This window comes from Vidua chalybeata, chromosome 4 (assembly GCF_026979565.1).
Source record: "Vidua chalybeata isolate OUT-0048 chromosome 4, bVidCha1 merged haplotype, whole genome shotgun sequence".
Taxonomy (NCBI): domain Eukaryota; kingdom Metazoa; phylum Chordata; class Aves; order Passeriformes; family Viduidae; genus Vidua; species Vidua chalybeata.
Genome location: NC_071533.1, coordinates 26,408,777 through 26,421,613, shown reverse-complemented (window position 1 = coordinate 26,421,613; position 12,837 = coordinate 26,408,777). Strand labels below are relative to the sequence as shown.

Sequence of the window (12,837 nt, the reverse complement as noted above, 5' to 3'; positions counted from 1 at the left end):
GAAATACATTATTTGCTTGCACACTCGCAGGTAAGATTAACTTGTGCCACAGCAGCATGCACTGACCTATGAACCAGGGCATTGCTTCTGGTTCCTTCTAGGGGTCTTGCTGGTCTGACAGCTGCCACAAGGTGCTGTGTAATTTTCTTAAGAGTTCAAGTTCTTGAGCTGTGGAATTGCTCTCCCAAAATCTAGAATCAGAGGCACCACAAAGGTCAAAAGCAGTATCTAGGGGTTTGAATTCTAAATGTTATATGACATTCAAAGTTTTTAGCAGTGTATGAATACCCTACATGGGCATTTTTTTAAACCTGTTAATAGCTTTTGATAGCTTCTACCTTATTATGTATCTTTATGCAGTTACTTCTTTTATTAGTTATGAGCATTCCTAAGTTCCACAAAATCTTTTTTGTCATATGTCAAGGAAAGTATTAATTACTGATATTTAATGCCAAGTGAGACAAGATGAGCTGTATTTGTTTGCAATAGAGTGCCCAGTTACAAGGTCTTACTTCCCAACAACCCAAATCTGTATTTGTATTAGAATGCCAGGTAGATCTTCATCCGCTGGCTCAGTGAAATCCCCAAAAATAGTTACATCCCTGTTAATGAGAAAAGTTAACATGGCTATTCCAGAAGAAGTAACCAGGAACTCACAAGGAAACAAGCTACAGATTGTGCAGCATTATGAAGTGCTGAAGAATGGCACTACTGTGAGCATTTGCACAGACTGAAGTCGTATCAGGGTCTGATCTATAGCAAAATACATGCACTTTACATTTCTACTGCCAGGAAAAACAGCTTGGGGTCAGTACTCCAAGGAGCATGCATGGTTTTATAGGTATAACTCAGTTTTAGAGCCTGGGTTATTTGACATCTCTTTAAATTACTCCAGCTCAGTCATATTTCCAGTGTGCTTAAAGACACAGGGCACTGCAAGACCAAGCCTGAAACATCAGCCTTCAAACAGCAATCTTCTAAGTATGCCTGATTTTATTTTACCAGAAAGGCTACAAACACTGAGCACACACCTTTGGCTTCTGATTGAAGCACACAGATGTAAATATGAATTATGTTTTCATATACTTTAGCCTATCAAACTCTATGGTGTCAGATAAATAATATCACTGAAAATCACTATAATAAAAACTACTGAAGAATGATCCCACACCCAGCAGATTAAAATGGAAAAAAATGGCAGACAATTCAGTACAGAAAATTTCAGTCCCCACACATTAAATTTGGACTAGTCCTAGCTCTAAAAAATAATAGTGTTACCTGCTCACAAAAAACCCCTTTTGACTGAAATCCACTGCAGCTACCTGAGAAAGTGTACCAGTCAGAACTGACTGCAAAAGATACTGCTGTGGTACCAATGCCTGGGAACACATTCTGGTAGGAATCTTGTCTCAAAATTTTTTTTATAATTTTCTTTGTTTAAGTGAATTTCAACTCATCCTACAGCAGGTCATTTCCCAAGTCAACCGAGGGCAAAATCCCCAGGAACCTCCCCATTTTCAACCTTCACTGCCTCTTTGTGGGGCACCTTTAGCAAGGCTTAGGCCTTGCAATTTTACAATAAGCACATTATGGCTTTAAAACACTTTTCAAAACAGGCAAACTGCCAAAAGGTGTGCCACAAACATATGTAACCTGATGCTTTAATAGTTCAGGACCCATCTGAAAGCAGTTTTTGGAAAGCACTAGTAGGAACCCAGGATATTGCCAGCAGCACGTAAGATTAAAAGAGAATGCATAAACTGAAAGCAAAGTCCCATCTAACAGAGATGCCATGATTCAACCCTACACTGTATTTGATCACTGAGTACAAAAACTCCTCACAAAAGAGCTCCAAGGACTTGATTTAGTTTTCCTGTTTCAACACAGCTGTGGCTATCCAGCAGACAAATGAAAATGAGAAGGCAGGAAAGACATACTCACCCTCTGGCTACAGAAAAAAAGTGATTGTTCAAGATCACTATTGCTGCATCTGCATTCCCTCCCTTCCCAATCTTAAGAGACTTCCTGCCTTTAGTTAAAAATACTAGCATGTGTATTGCTCTGGAAAAGTATTTACAGAGCTGAGGGAAGTCCTGATGTCAGCATAAACTTAAAAAACTGATGCTGTCTTTTAAGAAACTGGCAGCTTCCTCATAGTTTTATCTGGAATTTTAAAATTCTGAACAGCTGGAGTGAGAGGGGAGAGAGGCCAGTAAATTGAAGTGTATCCACTGAGAAGCAAAGATAAGCTCCCCAACTTGCCATTTCACAAATATCCCTTCTACCTAAAACACATCAGCTATGCAGATCAGATACACGGCTCTTACAATGCAGCTGTGAAAAGCAAGTGCCTTTAAGTTCCAACTGTTTTATCTGTGTTTAAAGTGTCAAGTATTTACCCCAGCCACTGATCAAGATCCTTGACTTCCAACATTTAGCTGATTCAGTATCACCAGCCTTGGGTCTAGCATTCAGGTCAGCAAGACCACTAACTTCAACTTCTCACACAGCATTTATTTTATTACAGATATATAGCTTCTATTTGGTTTATATTTTTGTATTGCAAAATAATTCTATAAGCTTATTTCTTTGTCTAGGGAAGGGCAGACACAGTACCTGTAGGAAATGAAGCTGAGCTACTTTGTGGTTAAGCACTAGGTTTGCCACCTTCTCAAAATACTTTTAGACAGTTTAGCCCATCTTTACTGCAATTAACCTGTTAAAACCAAATACCTCAGGCTAGCCAAAACCTGTGCCCCACTCCCAGATGAATCATCACCTCAGTTCCCAGCCTCTACCTAGCTCAGCCTGGGGATCATCCCACTGCTATACCCACCCTCCCTCCATCCCTGTCAGTGCATCCTCCACAGGGGCCACAGCTACAAACCCACACCTGTGCTAGGTTTGCCCCTGGATCAGGAACCCTGTTGTGACCAGGTCTCCCTTGAGGGACTCCAGCCTAGAGGGGCTGGCTGAGGAGCAGCTGAGGCCACAAAGGTCCCTGGAAACATGAATGCTGCCATGCCTCAGGGGCCTGGCACCTTTATGCTTCTATTTAGAGCAAACACATAAAGGTGTTTTACAAAAGCCTTCTAACCACAGATAGCACAATGGAAAATGCTCACAGCTGTGCTGTCACAGGCAGAGAGCAGGTGGTTCAAACAGCAAGTACAGAGTATAAATAAAAAACAGTTTGCATGAGGAGGTGCAGAGAGGGTCCGGTCTGGCCCTAGAAAAAAAGAAACCTCAAACAAACCCATAGGAATGTTGTTCTGTGAACAGCATGGCATAAGCACTTCAAGTACAACCAGTGACTATGCTGCACAAATAACACACATCTTGGAGTAGAAGACTGGAACAGGTTGCCGACAGAGGCTGTGGAGTCTCCCTCACTGGAGACATTCAAGAACCATCTGGATGCAATTCCATGCCATGTGCTCAAGGATGTCCCTTCTTGGGCAAGGAGGCTGGACCAGATGACCCCCTGTGGTACCTTCCAACCATTAACGTTCTGTGATTCTGTGATCTTTTCCTCACCACAGCACTCTGGACAAAGTGATATCCTCGTGGTATATGGAGTTTGATTTGCCAGGAAGAAAAGCAATGTAATTTTTCCTCCACTCTGGCAAACATACAGTACATGTAAGGATGCTTCTGTGATCTCTAAATCAATTTGTAGTCTCTTTAGTTTTAGGTAACACCGGGGAGAAGCTGGGAAGCTGAAATTCCTGCCTACTTTGCAGATAAACAAAATACTTCTTAAAAGAAGACAGTTTATTTCTCTCCCTCTTGACAGCAATGTGAGGACTGAAGTAATTTTGATCAAAAATGACGAGATAGTAAATGTGAAAAGAACTGCTTCAGAACTGTTTTCGAAGTTGTTCAAAATCTGAAGGAAAAAAGTAAATTATATCTTGCCTGTGTATAATGTACTCAATTTTTCTGTCCCTTTGAAGATGCACTACCTGGGCTCATGATAATAAATTCAACTTTTCTAAAGGTATAAATGTCACATTTATAGAGTAAACATCTTTCTTCCATTTCCATTTGAAAGAGTACTGAGTATTTCCTGATCACTAAGGGGAGGTTGTGCTTGCCAGTCCTCATCACACAGGCACAAAACCTTTTGTTTATCCATGCCCGGACTGCTGACAGCTGACAGTGGCCTGCTTACACCCAGCCTCACTTGAACAAAGGAGAATTAGTTCATGGACAAAAGCTAGCATCCTTAGTAGGCAGGCAGCCAAACAATGTTCATTTTAACTTCTCTTCTTCAGCTGCTGTGCCACAGAGTCATTCTGATATGAGCAATTGATTTCCCCAGTGATGGACCTGATCTTCAGAGTATAGATCCAGGTTTTCCCAACACCTGGATGGCAGGGATTTCTAGGGACCCAGGACTCATGCACGAGCTGAGAATGGAACATGTCACAACAAATAACTTGCAGACCTGAAAACTGTCCTCCTCCCAGCCTCCCTATGCAAGTTCACAGAACAAACAGTCAGCTTCAATTCTTTGCTGGGCTCCTCAGATCTGCTCTGAGATACAGAAACAACAAAGCGAGTAGCCATATGAATGGCAGAAGTGACCTTATAAAAAGCCACCTCCTTCCTATGCAAACATAATGACCAGGTTATTACTCAGTATCTTGAAAGCAAGACAGAGAATGAGACAGAAACACAGAGAACCTGCCTCTGCCTTTCATCTTTCTGCAAAAGAGCAAAAGAGATAAGAAACCAAGCCAGAGCAAGAGCTGCTGATACATGCCCTTAACAGATACTTAGTTAACATCATATCATAAAACGGCACAGAAGTGACCATTAAACACCTCTAGGCTCAGAAGAGTTTACTGCCTTCTCACATGTAGGGTCTTCCCCACCATGAGCCACCCAATGAGAAATTCACCTCTGATATTGTTTTCTAAGAAAGTCTTCAGGGTGAAGATGATCCTAAAGAATAAAGCCCAACTCAAGCACAGCTACTCCATTCATTTTCCTTCATATCATTCTGCCTCAGTGGGAAGGGGGAAATGAAAATTTTGCTGTTTAACTAGATGTTGAGAACAGGTGTGCTGTTTGCTTCCTCTCTGATGCCAAAAATCTCACTGTGTAAGAAGGACTTCCAGAGGGGAAAGCCTCAGTACAAAAAAAAGCAAAAACCAAAACATAATCAAAATCTCTGTTTCCCTTTCCCTCTTCTCCTATCCCTTCAGAAATTAAGATATTATAAACTTTAGGACAAGGCCTACATTTTTGCCCTATAAGCTTTCAAATACCAAAATGTAAGAAGAAAAAAAATCAGAGGAGACTCGTATTCTTAAAACAAGGTTTGTCAACAGCCTTAAGTGCTCAGCACTTCAGTGATTTGTGGTAAATCTTAAGCACATCTAAGACACTTGCAAAGCAATTTTCTCAGACATCCTCTAGAGGTTTAGTATTTTTTTTTTGCAGGTATAAAGACTGTGAGTGAAGTCTTTTAGCACACTTGTGCTAAAAGGAACAGTGCCAGACTTAGCTTCATCTCATGAGCAACAAAAAACTTACAGCATTGTTTGTATGATCACAGCATCCACTGCAAATGAAATCACAGCATCATTTTCTGTCATCTACTTTATTAATCATGGAGCACCCAATATCAGGTATCACCTTATTTCTATCCCCATTCTAAACTAAATATTTTAAGTCACTATCAACAGGAAGTTATATGAATTTTCATTTTCCTTTACAATAAACCTGTTGAATATATTTGGAGTAATGTACTTCCCAAACTTTGGGAAGCACAGTCTATTACTCCTCTATCACATATGAGAAAGCGCTTCAAGAAATCTGTTTAAGAATTATATAAAATAAAAAAAAATTACATTAATCTGTTTTAAAATGTTAAAAATTATAGATTTTGCTATGGACAATAACATTAGACCAGCATTTCAGTTTTCTTTACATTTCCTGCAGTACCACACAGCCCTGACTTAGCACAAAAAAGCTCACACCTTAGGCTTGTGAAGCTGAAGAGAGTGACCACCTTCCTTTCAGCCTTGCTGGAGCTGGTTTTCATTTCCTTTCCTTAGGAACTGCCATATTCATACAACCACCAAAAAGACACACATCTGCTGACACTCAGAGCAGGCAAAAATCAACACACTATGCAAGAAAAGCTGATTTGATCTACACATTTCAATTAGCTGCTGTTCTGTCAACTGCCCCACTGGAAAACAACACCAAGAATTTGAAGTCTCACTGCTGATGTGTTTCAACACTGAGTGAGGCTGGATTTTAGAAATTTCCCAAACCTCTAATGGAATGAGTGTCTTGCAGGTAATTGTATGTGCACATACAAGAGTATTTCACAGCCCACTGTGTCACTACAGCATCTGTACTGGAGAGAGAGGACACAGAAAAATAGTTCATGGGAGTATCTGCAGAAGCACAAAGAGAGATTAATTTCTGTGCTATGTATCACATCTCTCCCCAAAAGTGTATTTATCAGGGAAAACAGAGCCATCTCCCAGCTGCCAGACAAGAAGAGACAACAGCAAATAACTAGCAGCCATTCCCAATGCCACCCGGTTATTCTGGCACAGACACAGCAGCAAAGTCAAAAAAATTAACTTGCTGAGACAGGAAAATTTTTGCAGCAGAAGCACCAGAGATCTTCTAAATAGGTTTTTCTAAAACATTCAGAAATTAGTATTTGGAAGAGTGAACAGTACTTCCATAAAAAAACAGTTCAGCAGTTTGTATGTTTTTGTTGATATATGCCAGTATGAGCAGGAGGTTTCTGTTTAGAAAAGAAGATTTAGATCAACAAGCTAACTTTTGTTGTGCCAGGCTTTCAAAGTGAAGGAAAGACAAGGGAAAACACACCCAGCAGCCATAAATTACTCCCAGTTCTTGGCTCCAATTAGATATCAATTTCCAAAGGACTTGAGTGGGCTGAAAATAAAAAGCAGGGACTTAAACCACATTTATGTGAAATATTTGGCTGCATAAGACATTCAATGACAGACTGCTTCTCTGTAGTTGCTGGGATGTCCTGGGGTTGCTGTTTGTCAGAGTATCTTAGAAATCCCAGCAGTAGATCATATGCAAAAGAAAAATAGGCAAAATTAAAAACCTCCATGGAAATATCCTGTGGCTACTAGGACCCATTTAAATCCTTGCTTATAAGACTGTAAAAAACTGAAGGACAAACTGGATAGGTCTAAGATAGGCTGGCTGGATAGGCTAAGAGAATTATGGTGATTTGAGAGTAAGAATTACTATAATAACTAACAGGAAGGACAGGAAAAAAGTTCAAGTTAGTCTGAGGAACTGGGTAGTCAAAAACTTACCAGCTGAAAGCACTGAAAAAAATATTTCTGACAGATATGGATGACACTGGGAACTGACCAAAAAAAAAAAAAAAAAAAAAAAAAAGCCCCAAAATAAAACCCTCACTACTCTGTTTTCTGCAGATAAACCCAATGACTCTCCTACTGGCTGTAGTTTGCAGCTAGGAAGAAAATTCCCCTCAGCAACAAGCATATGCAATATCCCAATCAAGGAAGAAAATAAATCCATAATGTTTTTCACAGAAGCCTTTGCAATTTGCTCTTGCCAGCTTACACATGATCTTTCCCCTTGCCAATATATATTCCAGAAGCACAATTTTAAGAGCATTTTGCACATAGAAATGGAATGTATTCTGAAATAATGATGCTAAATAAACTTACATTTTGAAAAGAATTCAAGTTTTCCCATTTTACTTCCTTCACTAATACTTGTTCAAAGCAAGCCCTGCCTTTTCCAAAGGAAATGTCATGACTCCAGCACCTTCACACAGGATAGGAACAGTTTTAGCAAGACACAGGGCTGTGTGACTGCAAAGAAACCCGGTTTTAAGCTAAGAAAAAACACGTAACCCAGACTTCTTCATTTTCCACGGTTGCCACCCATCCTAAGGCATGTTTAGGATCTCCATAGCACAGACCAAACTAGAAATTTCATTTACATGAATGGCCATAAAAAGAAACACAATTTTAGATCAGTAGGATTCAGCGCTACAGAGAAACTAACTAGGACCATCTGAAAAAAAAAAATCCAGTCCCTTCAATGTTTCCTGTCTTAGAAGGTTTATAAATTAAAAATAAATAAATAAATAAAAATTAAACCCAAAACAAAAACCCAAACAAAGAAACCAATTAAACCTCCAGCAATTTAAAGCCTTGATTCCATGTTAGCAAATGCATTCTCCACTGAGATATGGTGAGGGGAGATGTTCCTCATGGAGAGCAGTGCAAGCAGGGCATTTCTTTCAGCGTGAGCTGCAGGAGTTAAAACATGCAAGTCAAGAGGAAGCAAAAGAGCTGGCAACCTTTAGGTTTTACCACGTGCAAAATAACTGCAGAATTACAAATTGGGACTCTAGCAAAATGAACTGCAGCCTTTGGGGAACAAAATTATGTGTAATAAGAATGCCTGTCCAAAGAATACAATATAATATGCTTCAATTATTTTGAAAAACTGCCTATGCTGCTAAGCCCTTTTCTCTTTTGCACATAGCCTGCTGTCCGGATTTCTATCACATTCTTGTCAAAGCAACAATCTCAGGACATCCCAGGCAGCTAGAGTCTGTCTAAGAGCTAAACACTTTAAATACAGAAAGAATCACCTAACAAAAACCTCAATTCTACAAAATGCAGAATTTGTATAAGCATCACTCCAAAACGCAAGGCAGCTAATGACAGCTTTAATAAGAGCCATAGTTCTCATTTAAAAATGGAGTTGAGAAGCTAATGATTAAGGATACACCTGCTTAGGACAGCTGTAATCCTGTAAACCCGAAAAAAAATACACTAAATTAGCAATAACGGCTCATTTATCCCCACAGCTGTGTATTTATTAGTCAAACACACAGCACACAAACACACTCTGCATTCACATACCTGCCCATCAACACCTGAGTAACCTGCAGTATGTGATGACCAATTCCACATCCTACATCTACTTTTCCCAAGTAGATTTTTCCTCAACATTACAGCATCTCTCTGTTTCACCTAGTTGGTACAAAAATTTAATTCCCAATGCAAGCCACTGTCGTTCCATCCCACAAAGTAACAGACACCATCATTTTTTTGCTCTTTCTTATTATGACAGTGGTGCCAAAGTAAGAGCTTTTCCTCCTCCACCTCCTCCTTCTCCTCTCATTTTTGGTGTCTCTTCTTAAAGCTTTATCAGCTTTCAGTCTCGATTTAGAGCCTTAGAAAAGCACGAAGCTTGTCTACAAAGCAGTACCCTGGAGAAGTTAGAGGTGGCAAACTGAATAGGTAGTGTCAGTGTGAGCTGAATGACAGTGCAAACCCTCTCAGCGAGGTGCAAGGAGTTTTCAGCACGCCTCGCTAAAAACTCAGAAGATTAAGGAGGCTAAGTCAATATTCATCTTAAATTCCCTACTTAGATGTCCTAATATACAGGCATGAGAAAGCAAAGAAGGGCTACTTGCATTAAGGGATGTGGGGCAAATTAATGCAATGGAATTTTGTAATAGGCTTTTCGAATAGTGTGAGAAAAAAATATTGGGGAAAAGTAGAAAGTTCAATTCGTACAACTCAACTCCACCCACTGCCGCACGTTTCGAGACATGGGTCGTGGAAGCTGCTCAGTAACAAGCGCCAGATAGCCCTAGACTTCCTTCTGTCACCACAAACCCCAGCAACTTCCTTGCTATGGGAGGGTCCCGGACGCAGGGACGGGGTTCTGCCGTGCTCCATCACAGCAATATTTCCAGGCATACACAAAGCATATCTCTATTATTAAGAATAGTAAAAAAGGATTAAACTGCCTCCTCTCACAGCAAATAGGAGTCGCTCAGGACTCTCAATATCACACTGTCCTACGCTCCAGCAGATCTTTAAATTCATCGTGTGTCTGTTTGCCTGTATTGTTCCTAATCACAGAAGCTCTGGGACTTCTGAAAGCCCGGAGAAGCTCAAAGACAGGTGGACTTCAGCACTTCACGTACAGGGCAGCAGCAGCACCACGAGAGCCCGCAAGCGAAACTTTTTTTGCACTCGCGTTTTACTCCTTGCTGTTTACAGAGCAGCCCGTGAGTCACCCGGGGCAGAGCCCCCAGCTCCTGCCGCCCGTGAGTCACCGCGCTCCGCCGGCCACGGCCGCCCCGCCCGGGGCAAGCGAGAGGAGCGGCGGAACCCCGCAGCCCGTGGGGCCCCAGCCCGGCCGGGGTGACACTTGCCCCACGCTCTGTCCCCCGGCGCCCCCGCCGCACCCCGGGTTAGAGGCGGGCGAGGCGCCAGCAGCCGTAAGGGGCAATTCCGCCTCCTCCCGCCGCTGTCCCGCGGGGATCCTCGCCCGCTCCCCGTCTTACCTGAGGCGCCGAGGGCGGCGGGCAGCCATCCCGCCTGCCCAGCAGCGCCGGGAGCTGCCGCCCGCCGCTGCGCAGCGCCCGGCGCAGCCCCGCCAGCATGGTCCCGCACCTCCGCCTCCTCCTGCCCCGGCGGGGTCCGGCCCCTGCGGCCTGAGCCTCGGGCCGGGCAGCGCCGCTGCCGCGCTGGGCGTGGGCGAGCCCGAGCGCAGGGAGGGCGGCTCCGCCGGCGGCCGGGGCGGTGTGCGCGCCTTCCCTCGGCCCCTTCCCGCCCGCCGCCGCAGGGGCCGGGCCGGGCTGTGCCGGGCCGCTCCCTCCGTCCCGCGGCTCGGGCGATCCCCGGCGGCGGCGATGCGGCGCTGCCCGGCCGGGAGCTGCTCTCGCCCCGCCGTGCCCAACCCATCGCCCTTTGCTTACAGGTGCTGGCACTCCTCCTCCGCGTCGTTCTTATAAATGAAACAGGCTTTCCATTAAAAAATATAAAATAGCGATTAATGCCTGTCTTACCAGAACATCTGGCTCCTCTGTCGCTCAGTATTGCCTTTTTTTTTGAGGGACGGGACTATCGCTGCTCCTGGTTTTCAGTGAAATAAACACATTCAAATACCACAGAAATCAACAGCAAAGCAACAGAATACACTCTTGTAGTTAGTCAGTTTGTGTGAGAGTTTACAGCAGCAGAGAAATTCGCAAGGTGTAGCATTTTCCTATTCAGTCATTTGTTGGGTATCACCTCCATGCCCACAAACACAGGTTTTCACGTTCAGTACAAACCACTGAAGGACATCAGACCCTCGGCACTGCATCAAGGAAACATACCAGGAAGCTTTGTTGTATTCCTCTGCTTTCTCCGCCCTTGATGGTGTTCCTCCAAAGCAATGCTGCATAAAACAAAACCTTCCCTGAGGATGAGAAAAGGATCTTAGAAAATGGGCTGCTGTAGAGCTGAAAGTGCCACTGTCATGGAACAACTCTGCAACTGCACACTTGATGGTTCAAGGGGACTAAAAAAGTCCCCACTTGCGTTCATCTTCTGAGCTCTGGAACAGAAACCTCCAGCAGCTTAGACTTTAGGTCACGTAGACATTCACTCACATTTCAGAGCCACTGTGATCTATTAAAATGAATGTGATCCCAGGAAACAGTAGAAGAGCAGCAGTACTGTTAGCAGGCAGTGGCTCCCAAAGGCATCCATTTGTGATGCAAACACTATTAGTATTTACTATAGCAAAAATTCTCTGAATTTTTTTTTAGTAATTTCCCTTTACGAAACTAAGAGTTAATTTCTCAACCTTATGTACCTTATTACATAATTTATATTAGGATCCACAAAGTTCCCAAAGGTGAAATAAGGATTAAATGGTTAGCTATATTAATTCAAGATGTAATATTTATGGTTTTATCAAGCAAAGGTAATTAGATCACGGCAACTGGCTTTTTTTTTTAATACTTCTATCACATAATGATGGCTTTATCAAAGTTATCTTCTTTGGAGAGGAAAAACAATGTCGGTACTAGGAAACATAATTTAATTTTGGTCATTGTTCAATGCTGTATTTTTTGTACTTTCTTTTAAAATGTTGATAAGGAGCAAAGAAGCGCTGACGCTCTCAGCAACTTGTGGATGTTAACTTATGGAGAGGACTGGGAACCAAGGCTTATGTTTTTATATACAGGCAGGAGAATTAAGAGAACATTAGTCACTGCCAAGTTTAAATGGGTGACTTTGATGCTTTGAAAAACCTATCCTAAATTTACCTTTCACACCTGTGCAAGTGTCTCATGAGGCAACTCCTGCTTTTCTGGCTAAGCAACATGTTTTGTGTCTTACACTTTCCACTGTAAGTACTCCCTGTTCACTGTAACTTAGTTGCGTTTTTTTTAAACAATATCTCAAAATGCATTTTCTTGTAGTTCAGGTCTAAAATAATGTTATATATAACCAACACTTGACAAAGAAAACTCTACATAAAATTATCATTATATTTATCTGTTCATAGCCACTGAATGTCATGCAAATAAAAATTGCTGTGAATCACTGTGGTCATAGACACCATTAAAATGCCTATACAATGGAGTGAAAGGCAAAGTTTCCTGAGGGTAACTGCTAAAACAGGATCTCAACCTGAAGTGTGTTCAAGTGGGACAACTTTTAGAATAACTTGCTAGTTCCCAAATTTTTGCCTGTTCCCCTCTCCCCCCCACCATGCTTACAGTGTAGTTGGCAATAATAAGTTAAATTATTTTAACCTGAGACTATCTTTGAAGGAGTTTTCTTGTTCTGTGAGGTGCGGATTCATCTTTTCCCTTCTGGTATCTATGTGTTCTGCCAATAAGAAACAGCACTCCAAGGGAAGTGACTTAGGTGTGCACAGCATCAGGGTTATCTTCATATCATGCAGACATGACTGGCCCCAAATCCTGTAAGAAAATTACTAGGAAAGCAAGCAGATTGTTACAGACTTAAGACTTATGTT

The 12,837-nt window shown here is 42.2% G+C and overlaps 1 protein-coding gene across 2 annotated transcripts in view; it reads right to left on the bottom strand.

The window, feature by feature from the left end:
• Positions 1 to 10,549, bottom strand: part of MCUB (mitochondrial calcium uniporter dominant negative subunit beta) — a 45,573-nt gene extending 35,024 nt beyond the window's left edge. The window contains exon 1 of one of the 2 annotated variants that reach the window (XM_053941142.1): positions 10,364 to 10,549. In XM_053941142.1, coding sequence (XP_053797117.1) covers positions 10,364 to 10,462 — 99 coding nt within the window. In that variant the 5' untranslated portion in view covers positions 10,463 to 10,549. Of the gene's footprint in view, positions 1 to 8,924; positions 8,988 to 10,363 lie in introns of those variants that run through there. The other variant, XM_053941143.1, reaches the window with a different exon arrangement.
• Positions 10,550 to 12,837: the final 2,288 nt, after the last annotated feature.